This window comes from Bufo gargarizans, chromosome 10 (genome assembly GCF_014858855.1).
Source record: "Bufo gargarizans isolate SCDJY-AF-19 chromosome 10, ASM1485885v1, whole genome shotgun sequence".
Lineage (NCBI taxonomy): Eukaryota > Metazoa > Chordata > Amphibia > Anura > Bufonidae > Bufo > Bufo gargarizans.
Window position 1 is genome coordinate 86,484,707 of NC_058089.1, and position 19,815 is coordinate 86,504,521.

General features: G+C 45.4%; 1 protein-coding gene across 2 annotated transcripts in view; it reads right to left on the reverse strand.

Moving 5' to 3' along the window:
* The window catches only part of DUS2 (dihydrouridine synthase 2), a 60,566-nt gene that overhangs the window by 36,762 nt on the left and 3,989 nt on the right, over positions 1 to 19,815 (reverse strand). For both annotated transcript variants that reach the window (XM_044270236.1, XM_044270235.1), the window contains exons 2-5: positions 17,475 to 17,596; positions 14,474 to 14,519; positions 12,259 to 12,350; positions 11,090 to 11,133 (exon numbers count right to left, since the gene is read on the reverse strand). In XM_044270236.1, the coding sequence (XP_044126171.1) occupies positions 11,090 to 11,133; positions 12,259 to 12,350; positions 14,474 to 14,519; positions 17,475 to 17,585 (293 nt within the window). In that variant the 5' untranslated portion in view covers positions 17,586 to 17,596. The remainder of the gene's footprint in view (positions 1 to 11,089; positions 11,134 to 12,258; positions 12,351 to 14,473; positions 14,520 to 17,474; positions 17,597 to 19,815) is intronic.

The following is a 19,815-nucleotide window of genomic DNA, read 5'->3' on the forward strand; positions in this document are numbered from 1 at the left end:
CTGTGGGATTACATGGTTATGTGTTTTGCAGACAAGAGCACTGCGGTTAGAATAGTGTAAAGTATGGGGGACGGGTGGTTGAGTGCTGCAGCCTAGAAAAAAGGGAAGTCGATAATAAGGAAGGAGGTTGTTCGTTGGGTAGTATGTGTCACAGGGACGATCTGGTTCTAGGGGTTTTGACTAACAGGGGGGGGGGGGGGAGGGAGGGGGGTAGTTTGCATAATTGTATGTGAAAATGTTCATGTTTATTTCTGTGCATCAGCTGGCGCTTGTCCTGGGAGCATCTGGGTAATGAGATATGTTTCTTCAGTCATCATTCTAATCATTATCCTAGAATATGAAGATAGTTAGTTGGAATGTTAAGGGCCTCCGCTCTCCGCAGAAGAGATGGATGATTCTCCGCCATCTTAAAAAATTAAAACCTGATATAGCATTACTTCAGGAAACTCATCTACCAGCAGGGGATTTTGACAGGATGAAAAAGTTATGGGTGGGTCAGGTGATAGGGTCCTCCTCCTCGGAGCGGAAAGCGGGGGTCCTGATCTTGTTCAACAAAGCTTTCAACTTCACTTTGCTGGGTTCAGAAGCGGATGACTGCGGGAGGTGGGTAAAGGTGTCGATACGGGTCCAAAATATGGAATACACTGTTTTCAATGTATACGGTCCAAATGCCAATAACTCACAATTTTTCAGGGCGCTGGAAAGTAGGTTATTGTTGGATAAGACCTCAAACCTGATTGTAGGGGGTGACTTCAACTCAGTGATGATGGGGCAGGAGGACAGAAAGACTGAGGCGAAAGGGGGTAGAACTACGGTGGCCCATGACGTAGTCTTGGGGCAGCTGACAGAGTCAGTGGGTCTGATAGATCCCTGGAGGCAGCTACATCCTGATGACAGGGAGTATTCTTTTTACTCCCACGCTCAGGATTCTTGGTCACGCATTGATTACATCTTTGTCCGGGGCTCACTAGCGGGGTTGGTAGAACAGGCTGCGGTGGGGGATATTATGGTGTCAGATCATGCTCCGGTGTCCCTGATCTTGAGAGACACTTTTCCAAAGGGATCAGATTACCTGTGGAGGTTCCCCTCGGGGCTAGTGGGAAATGAGGACTTTCAGAATAAGTTAATTGGCTGGTGGGAAGAATATAGGGAGGATAATCAGGTCCACATGGACAACCCGGAACTTTTTTGGCAAACATCAAAAGGTAGTTTTGAGGGGGCGTATTATGAGTTACATTTTTGGTAGGAAGAAAGCTTGTCAGCAGTCATTGGAAAGAGCCAGTAATAGAGTCCGGCAAATGTACAGGCAGTTCACAGAAATGCCCACAGCGGATAATAAAGTGAAATGGGTTGAAGCGCGTCAGGCTTTCGAAGCTAGTGAAAAGCATAAAGAATCTCTCAGACAAACCCAGTTTGAAGCTAAATTATATCGTTTTGGTAATAAAGCGGGTCGTTTGCTGGCCAACCTAGCGAAAGGTCGGAGAGAGCCCCAATATATACTTAGTTTGAAAGATGGTGACGGGAAGATAGTCATTGACCCGGCGGGTATTAGCAGAATAGTTGGTCAATATTATGAGGCTTTGTATAAGGATCACTCTTCAGCGTCGTTAGTTGATACTCTCTTAGATAAGGTGGAGTTGCCCACGGTGACATCTGAACAGCTTACGAAATTAAATGCGGAGGTGACTATGGAGGAACTCCAGCGGGTCATTAAAGGGCTGAAGAACGCAAAAGCTCCAGGGCCTGATGGCTTCACGGGAGAATATTATAAAGTGCTAATCTCGCAGGTTTCCCCAATAATGTTACAGCTTTATAATGACGTACTGAAGGGCAAGGCCCGTCCGGATAAGGATAACGTATCTTATATTAAACTCCTACCTAAACCAGGGAAGGACCCACTTATGCCTAGTTCATATAGGCCTATATCCCTAATAAACGTAGACACAAAGATCTTATCTAAGATTATTGCCGACAGGTTAGCCTCTTTTTTACCATCTTTAATAGGTGCTGAACAGGTGGGATTTGTCCAGGGCCGCTCAGCGGTTAAGAATATTCGGACGGTTTTAGCAGTGCTGGATAGAGTTAGACAGGACCCTCGTCCAGGGGAACGTCCAGCCATGCTCACCTTGGACGCAGAAAAAGCTTTTGATAATGTTCGGTGGGCGTGGCTGGAGGCGGTACTGGACAGATTGGGATTCAAGGGGGCTTTTAGGACGTTTATTGCAAATTTGTATAGTAACCCAAGGGCGCGGGTATATACCCAGGGCTACCTCTCCAAACCTTTTGAACTGGAAAAGGGTACAAGGCAGGGATGCCCGCTTTCACCCCTGCTCTTCAACTTAGCACTTGAGCCATTATCACGGCTTCTTTGCACTTCGGACCTGTATATAGGGATTGAGGTGGGAACTAAACAAGTGAAGGCGGCGCTCTTTGCCGATGATGTAGTATTATTTCTGGCTAGACCGGGAGTGCATATCCCAGTTATTTTCGAGGCTCTGGAGGCCTTTGGAAGTTTTTCTGGGTACAAGGTGAATATTTCAAAATGTGAACTCTTGCCTTTGGTGCCAATGAATGACATCGTACAAAAAGTAAAAAGGGATCAAGGAATTAGCATAGCCAAATCCAGCATAACATACCTGGGGGTGAAGATAGGGAGGGACCCGCACTCTTTATATCAATTAAATTTTCCACCATTACTGTCCCGTATAGGGGCCGACCTGGATAGATGGCAAGGCCTACCTCTTTCCCTGATGGGGAGGTGCTGCCTGGTGAAGATGATGGGAGTCGCAAGGTTGTTATATCCAATGCAGACTATTCCATTACTGCTGAGACATGCTGATGTCAAGCTCTTGGAAAGCAGATTTGTGCGGTTCATATGGCAAGGCAAAAAGCCGAGAGTGGCTCTGGACAAATTGAAACTGAGAAGGGAGGTGGGGGGGATTAACTTCCCGGACGTCAGGGGTTATAATATAGCATGTAACAGCAGGTACATATTGGATTGGGCAAATCAGACCTCTTATTATACAAATCTCAGTCTGGAGAAACAGTTAGCAAAACCTTGGGACCTGATGGCATTACTGCACACTAGTCTGCCTAACTTGCCGAGATCAATTAAAATGTCCTTGCTGTTAAGGGATACTATTGTAGTGTGGAAAATACTGAGGAAGATGTATGATTTGCCCTATCAAATATCTAAGCATCTCCCAATAGCAGCCAACCCTAGTTTTGAGCCAGGAAGGAGTAGCAAAGGTATAGCAATGTGGTTAAGCAAAGGGATAAGAACGATGGGTGACGTATTTCATGAGACAGAACCTCGGTGGAGGACGCAGGAGGAGTTGAGGGAGAGGTGGGGATTGCAGGGTCTGACATTCTTGCCGTACATGCAACTTATGTCATATGGCAAAAGATTATGCAGGGATCTAACAAGAGAATGGAGGACGAATGATTTTGACAGTCTTTTGCGGCAAAAGGTTAGACCGACAATCTCACTTCTTTATCAATCCCTGAGAAATAGATGGGAAAGGGTGGAGGCCAAGAATATGTTTCGGAAGTGGGGAACATTATTGGAGGTTGAGGATGTGCACCAGTTGGTTTGGAAGGGCATAGGGACGCTGCATCAGGCTGTTCCGGATGAAAACTGGCGCGAGACTCACTTCAAAATTCTGCATCGCGCAACCTATGGTTTTGATGTACCAAGGGCAGGTTCAAAACTAGACAGAATAGTGGCATGTCCAAAGTGTGATGCCCCTGGAACAGATTTATACCATGGGCTATGGAGCTGTCCGAGATTGAGATCATATTGGGATGAAGTCTCTGATTTACTGAAAAAGTGTGGTAGGAGTGAGACGGAGATTACTCCTGTAGTTGTGATCCTGCATGTCCAATACCACAAAGACGACCGGTCCAATAGCTACACAACGTCGTCTCTATTACCAATGGAGCATAAAATTGTGCTAGGGGCAAAAAAATGCTTGTTAAACTTGTGGCTTCAATCTCAGACTCCCTCAATATCCATGGTCATCACGTATCTCAGACGCATATTCCATCTGGAGTGGTTGGAAGCGACGCAACAAAAAGAGGTTAGAGGGAAAAAATTGTATCTAACATGGCGCAAATTTATTCTGGGTCATATTAATCACGGTGAATACAACCGGATTATGTCCCCCTTCAAGTTGACGGAGTGGTATTTGTTGGAGGATCTCAAGGATAGACTGGGAATGTTAAAAGTGACATAGGTGTTACCAGATGTGTATGTACTTATGTGTAGCCAGGTATGGTGTTCCAGCTGATGCAGGGAAGGGGGGGGGGGGGGGGGGGGGGAATTGGGTTTTATATTGGGGGGTTTTGTTTTAACTTTCCAAATGATGTAACGTGCCGAGCATGCTTTTTCTATGTCAAAGTCATCTTCATGTACAATGTGATATGATGTCAATTTGTTACTTTTGGATTGTGGGAGAAAAATAAAAAAATTATATTTCAAAAATAAAGGAACGCCACAATATACAGACATAAGAACAGATGCTCCAGAATGGTTATTACATGGGGAACGCATGGAGCTATTAAAACAGACATGTCAGGAACTGTGAAAAGTCCTCTTTAAAACCTCCTCCAAAAAGCTCAGTGTGAACCTACCCCAAACGTCTACACTTCACAAGGTTATTTTATAGCACAAGACAATACGATAGTTACAGGTCCTACTTTATAAGACCCTCTTTTATGCCTCTAGCCTGTGATCAGGCCGAGAGGCACCTTATTAGCAGAAGGTAGCACTTTAAATCAGTACAGTTCAGGTGACTTTCAGCGGGTGCAATTCTGACGATTACGTTTTAAAAAGATACCATTTCTAAAAAGGTGACAGATTTCCTTTTGAGGGGTTGTTCCTCACCTGAGAGTTTTTCAGCTGACCCCGCACTCTTTGCCAAACCCGAGGATCAAAGCACGCTTGGATTCCCCCACTATCAACATCCAGTTTGATTTTGCAACAACTGGCTGCAGCAGTGACACCCCCTCCCCCCCCCCCCCCCCCAGCATCATGTGACCAACTGAGGTGCCACAAGAGGGGCAGGTCACTGCAGAGGCCAGTCATTGGCTGCAAAGGCATCAAGACGGATGTTGACGACGGGGGACCTGAGGGCTGCAGGGGATAGCGAAGAAGCTGGGACCCAGTGTCAAGTAGCAGGCAAGTATGCTCCCTCCACTGAAGGTCCAGCTACAAGGGGGGAAAACCCTCAGAAGATGAACAAACCCTTTAAGCAAGTAGTATAGTGGAGGCACAGATGACACTTTGGTGGGAAAAATCACAATATTTTAATCTCAAATTTTAGCTTCTTTCTATAAATATAAAATTTAAGTCTCAGATTCTTGTAATTAGCAGAAGTCCTAATTTTGCAAAAATTTGCTAGTAGTTACTTAAAGGGAACCTGTCACGGGGATTTTGTGTATTGAGCTGAGGACATGGGTTGCTAGATGGCCGCTAGTACATCTGCAATACCCAGTCCCCATAGCTCTGTGTGCTTTTATTGTGTCAAAAAAACAATTTGATACATATGCAAATTAACCTGAGATGAGTCCTGTCCCTGACTCATCTCACATACAGGACTCATTTCAGGTTAATTTGCATATGTATCAAATCGGTTTTTTAACACAATAAAAGCACACAGAGCTTTGGGGACTGGGTATTGCGGATGTGCTAGCGACCATCTAACAACCCATGTCCTCAGCTCTATACCCCAAATTCTGGTGACAGGTTCCCTTTAAGGCAAGCTAATACATCAGAAAAGGCAGCTGGGAGTTACAACAGAAAAAGGGAGGGCAGCAGACGGCATGACACAGACTTTTCTGGGGAAAGCAAGAAATATTTGGGCAAATGCCACAAATTCAAAGAAATGTCTCCGCGAGGCTCTGATCCGATGCCATAAAAACCGCACTATTTGTTACTCGGCCAAGAAACTATGTTCGCACTCCATCTTATGTAACTACTCAAAGAACACCCTAAAAATAGTCATTTCAGTATTTGACGTAGGAGGACAGGGCATAGCCATCTAGAAGGATCCAAGCTACCCTCGACATTTCATACAGGACGTCTTGTGAACTTTTACCTACTGAGCAGTCATGGTGACGACTGGGATGAACATAAAAAAATCCATTGGTTTCTGCTCACTGCTCCAGTATTAGAGAAATGGTTGTATGGGTCTGTAAACCAGGAGAAAACAGCACTGGGTCTGAATAGAAAAATGACTGGACCAACAATCTTAGGAAATATATTATTATTATTAATCTGTTTTTATGTTTGTATGTTTTGGGGTAGTAATAAGCCTCCTCCTAGCTTACCCATGGACAGCCCTGTATATCACCGGATCTGCAGAAAAAGCCCTTGCCTTGCGCGATACAGCGCAGTGCAAGGAAGAGCATCTGAGCATGAAATGCTCCGATGCTCATGTCAAAGGGGCTGAATACGGGAGAAGAAGCGGACATGTCTGGGTTCAGCTCTGAACCTGGACAACCCCTTTAACTGTTCTGCCAGAGCTGGCAGGGGGGCTGCTTTAGCTGCTGATATCTCCTGATTGGTAGCAGCTAGAAGCATGGGCCTGGTCTTGTTTGGCAGCTGGCATTCTAGGCTTTTATACAAGACCCAAATGACAGCATAGTCAAGGACAGCTTAGCCCAAGATAAGCAGGAGATATTACTGTTAGAAATAGAGTCGGAAATAATGGAGGGTAAATCTTTTATTTTCACTTTCAGCTGCATTCACTGCATCCAGATTTCTACGGCCGAATGCATTCAGTTTCTGTATTTCCGTTCCGTTGAAAGATAGAACATGTCCTATTATTGCCCGCAAATAACATTCTGTGGCTTGATTCAAGTCAATGGGTTCGCAAAAAAAAGGAACACATACGGAAATGCATCCGTATGTCTTCTGTATCTGTTCCGTTTTTGCGGAACCATCTATTGAAAATGTAATGCCCAGCCCAATTTTTTTCTATGTAATTACTGTATATGCCATATGGAAAAATCGGAACAGAAACACAATGGAAACAACAAAAAAAACTGAACAACGGATCCGTGAAAAGCGGACCGCAAAACACTGAAAAAAAGCCATACGGTCGTGTGAAAGAGGCCTAACAGTGATATCTTCCCAAGTACTGAAGATAATCCTGTCTTCTACCAAACCAGAGATATAAGCCGCTAAAGCAGCAGTCCTTCAGTCTGGAGGAGGAGCAGCTGAAGATCTGACAGCTGCAGGAGGAAAGGAAGAATAAAAATAAATATATAGAAATGTGGCATTATCATCACTGTAGTGACCCACATAATAAAATTATGTTATTTTACCACACAGTGAGCGCCGTAAATAAATTCTACCAAGTAATGTTAAAATTGCCGTCCCCCCCTAAAAATAAAATAATAAAAGTTATTGACTACACTATATATACCCCAAATGGTTCCTAAAAAAACTACAACTGATCCCACAAAATAAAAAAAATTTAGGACAAAAAATTTAAAGTTATGCCTACTAGAACACAAAGGGGGAAAATATTATTGGTTAAAAATACAATAGTGTCCCCTGAGTTGTGCGCCAACAAGATTTACTGCAGACATATTAAAAAGTTACAATTAAAATAGTGTTTGTTGGGAGGGTTTTTCCACATTTAATGTGACTGTGAGGAGGTTAAAGGGAGTATGTCACCAGAGAACTCAAGGTTAACCAGGCACAATGGGGGAGATTTATCCGCCAGTCCTGGTATCCTCTGCACTGCCATAAGAATATGCCTAATTTATGATGAGGCGCATCATCTGGCAGTCCGTGCCCCTAAACAAAAATCTACTGAGCTGCTGTAAATTTCTGGCTCCATTTGCGCCAGAAAACTGGCATAATTGAAGATAAATGTGTCTCAGCTGTTGGCTACGCCTTTTCCCACCCTTGTCATGCGCTGCCTTTTGGAAAAGTGGCGAGGCGGACGTAAAAAGAGGCACTTTTTTTTTTTTCCTTTTAAAAAGTCACATTTAAAAATGCACGAACACAAAGCTTGCAACTGATGATAAATCGCCCCCAATGTCTTGTAGGGCTAGCTCAGATGAACAGGAGGAGCAAGGGTGCACAAAGTTACCTGGGCCCAGCCTCGGTGCACTAAACAGCTAATGGATCGCCAAGTTAAAAATATCATTACATTCAGCTGAGCTAGCCCTACAAGACATTGTACTTGCTCTATCATATAATTCCCTGGGGTAGACCTCAATTAAGAAGTGGGAAAATGTGATTGGTAATACATTTTTGGCTTTGCAGACTAATAGGGGGTCATTTATTGAGAACAGCGTTTTAGATGCCGGTCCTAATAAGCCTTGCGCTGGTGGTGGATCCGCTTAAGTTATGTAGAGCCGCAGGCCTCTATATAACTTCAGCGCATTCCCTGCAGGTCTAAATGTAAGACAGCTTCCTTGCTGGCTTAAATCTAAACCATTTCCTACGCCTAAAACAGGCCTAGAAAGTGATAAATGAGATGGGCCCATCAGCCCATCCCCTTCCCCACCCTCACCACACACCCTTTTTAGACCTGGTGTGAAAAGTTACAGATCGTAGCGCAAATAACCTTTGCGCCGCAATCTGCAACTGATGTGTGCCAGAAAAACGGCATATGTCATTAAGTAAATGACCCCCATAGAGTTTCAGTCTGGGGTACACAGCCACTATTTTGTCACTTAATAATTCTGTCATCCATCTTGTTTGCTTCAGGGTAGTGCCACAGAAAACACAGCTAAACAGGCAGGGAAGACTACAAGTCCCAGCTTCCTGGACTGCTGTCCTGTAAACTCATGAGGAAAATAAAAACTGTCACATCAGACAAACTAAAACAGTAGATTAAACCATGTAAGACGCTCATTAAAGGAATTGTCTCATCTAAGACAATGGGGGCATAACGATAGGTGCGGGCCCCAAAGTGGTGGCTGGAGGACTCTGGTCCGGCCACCACCAAGGGCTCTCCCCATAGAAGTGAATGAGAGTGAACCGCACATGACCGACCACCGCTCCCATTCACTTCTATATGCCCAACAGAAATAGCCGAGCAATCTGTTTAGGAGCTAGGTGCGGATCCCAGCAGTGGGACCTTCACCTATCAGACAATGGGGGCATATCCTAGTGATAAGCCCCCATTGTCTAAGATGAGACAACCCCTTTAAGGCCGACTACCAACTAGCAATGGATTTATTTCATACAATGATAAATGACCAATGCAAACCGGAGTCCAGGCTGTTACCCATGCAGAGGATCGCTGGAACTGGATGATAATGTCCAGTATAATAGCAAACTCTCAGCTGCGAGAAGTATATAAGAAAGTGGCACGTTTTACGAATTGACATAAACCTTTAAATGTGCAAACATTTATAATAAATAGGTAAATATCATCAAAAACGTAAAATATCAAATGCTGCAACTTTTTAACTTTCAACACTAGCCTGCTGTACCTAAAAAAAACAATACTTGCCTGCTTCCCGCTGCTCTGTTCTGGCTCCCATCCTGTAAACTTCCAGATGGACAGGGTCACATGCTGCCAATGTCCTCGGCGGTGATGTGTCCCCAAGCAGCAGGTCACTGCTGGGTCACAAGCCACTTGGGGGGACACATCACCGCCGAGGCCACTCATTGGCGGCAATGGCACAGGTGACCCTGTCCATCCAGAAGTTTACAGGACAGGGACCAGAAGAGAGCTGAAGGGAGCCAGTTATCTGGAACGGGGCAGCGGGGAGCAGGTGAGTACTACAACAGGTACAACAGGCTGGTATTGAAATGCAAAGAAAAGTCAGAAAGCTGGACAACCCCTTTAATTTAAAGTGTAACTATAGTCTCAGGGTCTTTTTAATATAGTGTAAGGACAGAGATGTTAAACATTTTCGTAATATACTTTTTTAGGGAAAAATACTTCTTTGTGTTAAAAAAAACCCAAAAAGGTATAAAGATTCTTCTTAGCAAAGCTCTCACTGTGTTGCCAAGCAGAGTCCATCTTCAGCATTTCACTGAGCACTGAAGACGCGTGTGGGTAACATACAGAAGCTTCCAGCTTGTCCCTTCTAACTACGCCAGTCCCTGACTGTGTATATGGGTCCTAGCTATCACTACCTATCACCCTGCCTATATGACTTGTTACACACAGGCGTCTTCAGCGCTCAGTGGCAATGATGACTGATGACAAAGAAGACTCTTTAAGCTTCATGCACACGGACGTTGTTTGTTTCCGTGTCCGTTACGTTTTTTTTTTGCGGATAGGATGCGGACCCATTAATTTCAATGGGTCCGCAAAAAATGCGGACAGCACACTGTGTGCTGTCCACATCAGTATGTCCGTTCCGTAGCCCTGCAAAAAAATATAAAATAGAACATGTCCTATTCTTGTCCGTTTTAGGCATTGTTACAATGGATCCGCAAAAAAATATAAAATAAATAAAAATAAAAAATGCGGTTGTCATCCGTTTTTTATTATTACAGATCCGCAAATTGCGGACTGCAAAATGCATACGGTCGTGTGCATGTAGCCTTAAGGGTACTTTCACACTAGCGTTTTTCTTTTCCGGCATAGAGTTCCGTCACAGGGGCTCTATACCGGAAAAGAACTGATCAGTTTTATCCCCATGCATTCTGAATGGAGAGCAATCTGTTCAGGATGCATCAGGATGTCTTCAGTTCAGTCTTTTTGACTGATCAGGCAAAAGACAAAACCTTATCTCCGGCCAAAAAAAACTGAACACTTGCCTGAATGCCGGAGCAGGCATTTTTTTCCATTGGAATGTATTAGTGCCGGATTCGGCATTCAAAATACCGGAATGCCGGATCCGTCCTTCCGGTCTGCGCAACACATTTAAAATGTGAAAATAAATTGAAATGGATCAAACGGACAGGCGGATCCGTTCTTGCAATGCATTTTTAAGACTGATCAGGATCCTGATCCGTCTGACAAATGACATCAGTTTGCATACGGATTCCTCTGCCGCAAATGTAAAAATAGCCTAAACCGAAACGACAGTAACACTTGAACTAATTTCTCTTTACTGTTCTCAAAATTAAACACACACAAAAATAAATAAAAAGACAATAACTTACATAAGTTTGGCAACTGCCAGTGCTCTTTCTGGATCAGAAGTCCCCTAGAGGAAAACATAGACATATAGAAACATAAATCACAAGTAAAGCCCAAATACAGGATTCAAGGCTTTTATCCATCCTCTATACATACAGCTAATTCAATTAGGGACACAAATAAAATGTACCTACACTTTCAGGTGACTTTTCAGACAGGCTGCCATATGTACATACATGATTTTGATGTGAAAAGCCAAAGATGTCTGGGCAGAAAACCCTGCAGTTAGGTGGAGGCTAGGCGAGTCAGGTCTACATGACCATCTGGCTGTGACGGAGCAGAACTGTATTTGCTTAGGCTACTTTCACACTAGCGTTTTTCTTTTCCGGCGCCGAGTTCCGTCCTAGGGGCTCAAATACGGAAAAGAACTGATTTGTTTTATCCTAATGCATTCTGAATGGAGAGTAATCCGCTCAGGATGCATCAGGATGTCTTCAGTTCAGTCTTTTTGACTGATCAGGCTTTTCAGAAAACCGTAGCATGTTGTATTTTTACCTCCGGCCAAAAATCCTGAACACTTTGACTGAACGCCGGATCAGGCCTTTTTCCCATTGACTTGCATTAACGCCGGATCCGGCGCTGTGTGTTCAGTCAAACCGGATCCGGCTTTTGCATGTTAAACCCGAAAAATGTGAAAAAAAAAGTTAAAGTCCATAAATGGCAGATCCGTTTTTTCCAATGCATTTTTTCATTGTGATCAAAATCCTGCTAGCTGCTAGTGCTTACTACAGGAGCGTGACGTGTACCAGTAAGTACGGTACACATGGGGAGCGCAGTTTAGATATGATGATTAACACTACGTATACAGTACATACTGAGCGGCGGGGCCAGAGTACAGTGCCTGCACGGCCCCACGTTTTTCCGGATCCGGCGGGCAGTTCCGGTGTCGGAATTGAACGCCGGATTTAAACAATGCTAGTGTGAAAGTAGCCTTACACAGTCCGCCTCCATTTGCAATGTGTTTTTTAACTTGTGGTAGGAAATCCCAGAAAGCAGCAAAGAAAACGGTGTATAATGTATGCTATGTATAATATATAGCATCATATATTGATGCTATAATAATTCATATGTACACAATCTGGAGAGCGATCTGCCGCTGTCTTCTCTGAACATCCTACATGAACGCTCATACCATCTGAAACACAAGACGATCTTTCTCTCTTTCACAAGTCTGAAAAATGACTCTCTCTGTGGGAGCAACGTAGTCCACTGTCTGGAGGACTTCTGCAGGAAAAATAAAAAGTACAAACAGTAGATATATATCGGAAATAGCTGAAAAATGACAACCCTACATAGTGTTTTGTCAGAGTCTTTCTAATCTTAGATTGTGTTTACACATTGCGATTGTATCACAGATGTCGCCGCAATTTTATCAAACTCGTGACAAACACGTAGCAGGAACATCAGCGGTGGATTGCTAATTAGCAGTGAGATCGGTACTGTTATATCGGCAGCTTGTGCCCATCGCTGCCTCACTCTGTATATTAGGATCATTATTCAACTGCTACTCTCATTGTTGCCTTTACTACCACTCCCCTCCTCTCCCTGCCCATGTGGGCAGCTGCATGGCTGCTTCAGATTGCTAATCAGCTTCTGCTATAGGGGTCTGACAACACTGGTTGTGCAATATCTGCCATGGCCAGGATAGCAGAGAAGCGGTGATCCCATAGGAATGCGTGAGTCACAAAAAAAATCTGTGCCTTGTTACTGTGGACAGGAGATACCGTATTTTTCGCCCAATAAGATGCACTTTTTCCCCCCAAAAGTGGGGGGAAAGTGCCCCTGCGTCTTATGGGGCGAATACTGGCAATTTACATCGCAGTCTACAATGTATTAGTGAGGAGGGTTTGTAGTAGGCGGGGAGAGCGGCGGGGCCGTGCAGGCACTGTACTCTGGCCCCGCCGCTCAGTATGTACTGTATACGTAGTGTTAATCATCACATCTAAACTGCGCACCCCCTGCTCCCCATGTGTACCGTACTTACTGGTACACGTCACGCTCCTGTGGTAAGCACTAGCAGCTAGCAGGCAGGCCGGGCTGCAGGGGGCCGTAACGCACTGAGGTCACGTGCCTGCTCCGCCTACTTCATTCATAAAGTAGGCGGAGCAGGCACGTGTCTGTGGATGGGATAATGATGGGGGGGGGGCGGGATTTGTGGATGGAACTGTTATGGGGGGGGGGGGGGGGGGGGGGGGGGGGATCTGTGGATGACACATATAGCAGTGTCATCCACAGATCCACTACCCCATAACAGTGCCATCCACAGACCCCCCCCACCATCATAATGCCATCCACAGATCCCCCCCACCATCATAATGCCATCCACAGATCCCCCCCACCATCATAATGCCATCCACAGATCCCGCCCACCATCATAATGCCATCCACAGATCCCCCCCCCCATCATAATGCCATCCACAGATCCCCCCCCCCCCCACCATCATAATGCCATCCACAGATCCCCCCCCACCATCATAATGCCATCCACAGATTCCCCCCCCCCACCATCATAATGCCATCCACAGATCCCCCCCACCACCATCATAATGCCATCCACAGATCCCCCCCCACCACCATCATAATGCCATCCACAGATCCCCCCCACCATCATAATGCCATCCACAGATCCCCCCCACCATCATAATGCCATCCACAGATCCCCCCCACCATCATAATACCATCCACAGATCCCCCCCACCATCATAATGCCATCCACAGATCCCCCCCACCATCATAATGCCATCCACAGATCCCCCCCACCATCATAATGCCATCCACAGATCCCCCCCACCATCATAATGCCATCCACAGATCCCCCCCACCATCATAATGCCATCCACAGATCCCCCCCACCATCATAATGCCATCCACAGCTCCCCCCCATAACAGTGCCATCCACAGATCCCCGACCCCATAACAGTGCATCATCCACAGATCCCCCATAATAGTGTCATGCACAGACCGCCATTAGTTCAAACCCACCAAAAGCACTCCTTTTGGTCAAAAATATATTTTTTCTTATTTTCCTCCTCAAAAACTTGCGTCTTATGGGGTGAAAAATACGGTAAGTTGTTTGGGCACTCTGTCTCTAAAAGGTTTGCCATCACTGGCCTAGGAGCAGCTCAGTCCCATTGAAATGAATGGGGCTGAGCTGCGATACCAAGCACAGCCGCTATACAATGTAGCACGCTGCGCTTGGTGAGCTGTGAGAAAGCAGCTGCACTCACTGGAGCATCATAGTCTCCTCAAAACAGCTGATCTGGGCAGCCCCCCACCGATCAGATACTAATCACCTATCCTCAGTATAACAAAGTCAGAAAGCCCCATTAAATTTAAAGTCACCTTACCATTAACAACTCGCTTACACTGCAACATCTTTATATCCACCAGTTCCTAAAAGAAACCAGATTAAAGTCCATTACACAGGGATATGCGCACACATCATGAACAGTAACTTATGAAGTCGTTTCAAGACAAATACTTTAGAGTAGATGACAATGTTCACTTAAATTTACCAAAGTGTGAAGTTCCATGTCCTTTCTGTAATTCCATAATGGAAGTAAAAACAAGATAAAGGTGATGTCACTGAACAAAAAACACCTAACAGTCTGAATTAGGGATTGACCGATTATCGGAAGTACCGATATTAATGATTTTGCACATTATCGGTATCGGCATCCAACCTTGTTGATAATGCGTATAAAGCGAATACTAGTGAGCGGTTATGGAAGCGCTTACTAGTATGCATCGGGTGCCAGGAGCAAGGAAGAAGCGCAGCAAGCACTTTCGATACTCACCCGCCCTGGTCTTCTTTGATGGGGCCCGCGCTGCACTGTCCTGACCCCGTACAGTGGGTGCCACGAACATTGTGGCATGCACTCGGACCGCATCCATTTTTTGCAGACTGTAGACCGGATACGGTCGTGCACATGAGACTTTAGGGTAGGTTCACACTTGGACCCTCAACAATGAAATCCTTTGCTACGTCACTACAGCATATTGAAAGGTTTTTTTTATTGTACAGGTATACACATTAGGTTGAGAGCACACAGTGCAGCTAGCAGCATGGGGAAAAACCCATGCCCACCTGTGGAAGCCAGGGTTAAATTCGGAGGTAAAATTGTGTATCCATTGGTCAAAATAGCACCAGTGAAAAATACAGCTACAACTCCCTCAAACAGCATCAACAACAGAAAAAAAAAGGGGTCTGATCCGAGGACCCGATATGGGGGTCTGATCCGAGGACCCGATATGGGGGTCTGAGCCGAGGACCCGATATGGGGGTCTGAGCCGAGGACCCGATATGGGGGTCTGATCCGAGGACCCGATATGGGGGTCTGATCAAAAATATAATTTTTTTCTTATTTTCCTGGGGTGCATCTAATAAAGTGAAAAATACAGTATTTCTTAAGTGCATTTTTTGTGTAAAAGTAGTAAAATAAAATAAAAACTATAGAAATTTGTTACTGCTGTAGTCTTATGGACCCACTGAATAAAGGCACCATGATGTTCATTCTGCACAAAATGTAAAATCTAATTTAAAAAATGGCGGTTTCTATTCTCCCCACAAAAGGTCAATAAGTTCAAAGTACCCCAAAATGAAGCCACTGAAAAATACCACTCTTCCTGTGAAAACAAACTTCCATACAGCTCCGCTGACAGAAAAATAATAGAAGTTCTGAATTTTGGAATGTGGAAATAGGCCGCAAATGGTGACTGTCTGTACACAATGTGCCGAGTTGATGACAACCATGCAGCTAAAAATGCAGATTGCCGCGACTTGCTGCATTCTGCATCACCTGTACTTGCTGAACAACCGCAGCAATTCGCTATAAACTGAGTGTATTTTCTGCCACAGCAGCAATTACCGCGACTCAGCTGTATCTTATACGGGCACCCTTAGGCTCCTTTCACACCTGCGTTCAGGTGTCCGCTCGTGAGCTCCGTTTGAAGGGGCTCACAAGCGGCCCTGAACGCAGCCGTCTGGCCCTAATGCATTCTCAGTGGAGGCGGATCCACTGAGAATGCATCCGCCTGCCAGCGCTCAGCCTCCGCTCCGCTCAGTGAGCGGACACCTGAACGCTGCAAGCAGCGTTCGGGTGTCCGCCTGGCCGTGCGGAGGCGAGCGGATCCGTTCCGACTTACAATGTAAGTCAATGGGGACGGATCCGCTTGAAGATGACACCATATGGCTCAATCTTCAAGCGGATCCGTCCCCCATTGACTTTCAATGTAAAGTCTGAACGGATCCGCTCAGGCTACTTTCACACTTAGAAAATTTTTCTAAGTTCTAATGCAGACGGATCCGTTCTGAACGGAGCCATCGTCTGCATTAATATGAGCGGATCCGTTCAGAACGGATCCGATCGAACGCAGGTGTGAAAGTAGCCTTAGATCTCAGACATTTTCTTTGGTTTGTTCTCTGTCACTAACATGTGTGGTATTCACCCAAGATCCAATAAGCTTTCTGAGTTCTTCCTAAAAAAGTTAGAGATGCCTATGAAATTGCTCAGCAAACAATTAGACACTCATATTCTAATTCTACTTTCCAGAAGATCATCTACAAGTGGAACTTTCCTAGCGAGCTGATGGCCTGATGTGGGCAGGTTGCCTAAAAGCAGAACATGAGATCACAGACCTATAAGCTTTTGCTACTAGAAAGTGACTGCCAAAATTAAATTTAGCGTGTCTGCACACAGTCCATATTATATGCCGATTTTTGTGCATGAAATCTGGAGCATAATACAGTACCAGCAAAGTGTTTCCTGCCCCGCTAACTAGTTTTCCAAAAAGTGGGCTGCATGAAGTTTTGATGAAGAATGAAGGTCTGATGCGGAATGGGGGTCTGATCTGAGGTCTGATGAGGATTTAGGGTCCGATATGGGAATCTGATCTGAGGAAAAAAATGTTTTCTTATTTTTCTCCTCTAAACCCTAGGTGCATCTTATGGTACAAAAAAAAAAATGGGGTAATTTACATAAATTCAATGCAAATAGTCCATCTTCCATATTTCTTCACAAATATGAAAGAAGAGATGACATATGGAGGGCAAAATATGAACCCATGGGGAAAAAAATGGACGTGGCATGAAGATGGTCATGGGTGATGGGTCACAGATGCAAACAGACCTAGACATGTGAATAAGGCCTGGACTTTCTTATCTTGTCCAGCTATCTCCCACTCAGTCTTCCTGCTGAAGGCGTACAATAACCACACGTACATAGTATATAAGAACATACATATATACGGTATATATAAATATGTTTTCACATGTATATTAGATATACACACGTATATACTTCTTAAATAGCTAACATGATGGAATAGTTAAAAAAGACTCATGCTTACCTCGCAGTATACTATGTCCGCACCATAATCTAAAGCAAGAAGTCGCATAGGCAAAGTTCCCACACGAACCATCGGAGCCAGGATGAGCTTATCACAGAACGACAGCACCATTATGGCAGTTCCTAAACAAAACAGAAAATGAAATGATCACAGGCGCCTTGACTGATTAGTCTTCAAGTGAATGGGACAAAGCTGCAAATCCCAGCACTGTCACTCAGTGGCGTACATAGAGAAGTAAGGGCCCCATAGCAAGGATCAAACCAGGCCCTCCACACAGAAGGGTTTCCACCTAAACCCTTTTCAATGATCCTTGAGACATTTTTTTCACTGATTTGCTAAAAGATGTTCCTTTAGAGGGCAGAGTCCTGACCAGTAGAAGAGGCGATAATCCCAACTAAGGCTACTTTCACACTTGCGCTAGGTGTGGATCCGTCTGGTATCTGCACAGACAGAGCAGCAAGGGCCAGACCCCCCCCTCCCTCCCCAGTGTCAAAAGCATTGGTGGCCAGTGCGCCCCCCCCCCTCCCTCCCCAGGATGCGCCGCACAGACCTGTCACTTACCAGTAGGAGGAGCGCCGGCCGGCCACAGACAGCCCAGGTAAGTATAAGCTAAGTAACCATGGCAGCCAGGACTGCAGTAACGTCCTGGCTGCCATGGTAACCGATCTGAGCCCCAGCGATTAAACTGGGACTCCAATCGGAAATGCCGCTCCGCTGCCACCAATGATGGGGGGGGGGGGGGGGAGGCCGCACTGGCCACCAATGCTTTTAATACTGGGGAGGGAGGGGGGGGGTCTGGCCCTTGCTACCTGGCACCTGAGGGGTTAATTGTGCGGATCACAGCCCCCTGTAAGAGATCGGGTGGTGCCAGGCAGCAGGGGGCAGTTATGTACACAGTTCTTAGTCTATTCTAACTTGAAGCGTCCCCATCACTATGGGACCGCCTCTGTGTTAGAACATACTGTTGGATCTGAGATTTCACGATCTTACTCAAATCCGATGGTATATTCTAACATAGAGGCGTTCCCATGGTGATGGGGACACTTCAAGTTAAAATATACCATCGGATTGGAGAAAACTCTGATCCGATGGTATATTAATAGGGACTCCTGACTTTACATTGAAAGTCAATGGGGGACGGATCCGTTTGCAATTGCATCATATTGTGTCAACGTCAAACGGATCCGTCCCCATTGACTTACATTGTCGTGCCCGAATTGTGATGGTTATTTGACTGGGTCAGGCCATCTTCAAAACGGGGTGTCTTGTGGGGTGTCTACAGTGTTAGTACTTACAAGTGGTCAAAAGAAGGACAAATGGTGAACCAGTGTATGAGGCACGCAAAACCCAATGATGAGCATGGGGAGCCAAGGCTAACTGGTTTAGTTTAATCCCATAGAAGAGTTAAAGGGGTTGTCCACTTTTTTATACTGATTACCTATCCTCAGGATAGGTCATCAATATCAGACCGGCGCAGGGTCTGATTGCCGGCACCCCCACCCTTAAGCAGTTTGAAGAGAACGCAGCGCTGTGTTCTCTTCACTGCTTGCCATCTACATTGCAGCGGCAAGCAGTGTGATTACAACTCCGCCGTCCTCAGGAGTCCTTCTCCTGTTTCTGACAGCTCTCTCTGCGCTCCCCCTCCCTTCTCTCACTGATAGGGTATGTTCCCATGGGGCAGATACACTGCAGATAATCCACAATGTTTGACGTAGCAGCCAAGTGAATAACATTTTCAGAATTCTCATCCCCAGGCCCCAATACAAGTGAAAGGAGTTTCCATAGGTCTGACCACCTCCGTCCAGGTTGGAGAGGTTCCACAGATGACCTGTGCTAGAGACGGGTGGTATCTCAGACATTCATACCTGCCAACTTTCCAGAAACATCCAGGAGACCTCCTGGAGGAGCTGGCACTTCTCGGCAATGCAGCCCTCCATGCTGGCACTTCTCCCAGAATGCAGCCCTCCATGCCCTCTAAGTATAGGTGGCGCTGGGATGGGACGTCATTATATACAGCCCCGGCCCCCATAAGTTCTCTGAATCACAAAAATAGGTGGGGCTTTGAAATGCCCTAAATACATCTGGCAGCGCACTTCACTCGACTCCCGCTTGTATGCAGACACAAATGCTATGTTCTACAGATATGACGTAAAAGTTTGAATCGGGAATAGCGATGAGCCAATAGATTTGTACCAATCAAACTCGTTAAAAAATCTGCCTCCCAAGGGCGGGTTCGCATCTAAGTTCCTAATTCCATTATAGCGCTCCGTTAGAGTAATAACGGAATATAACAGAACCCTTTAAGAGCTACCGTGTTTCCCCGATAATTAGCCCTAGCGCT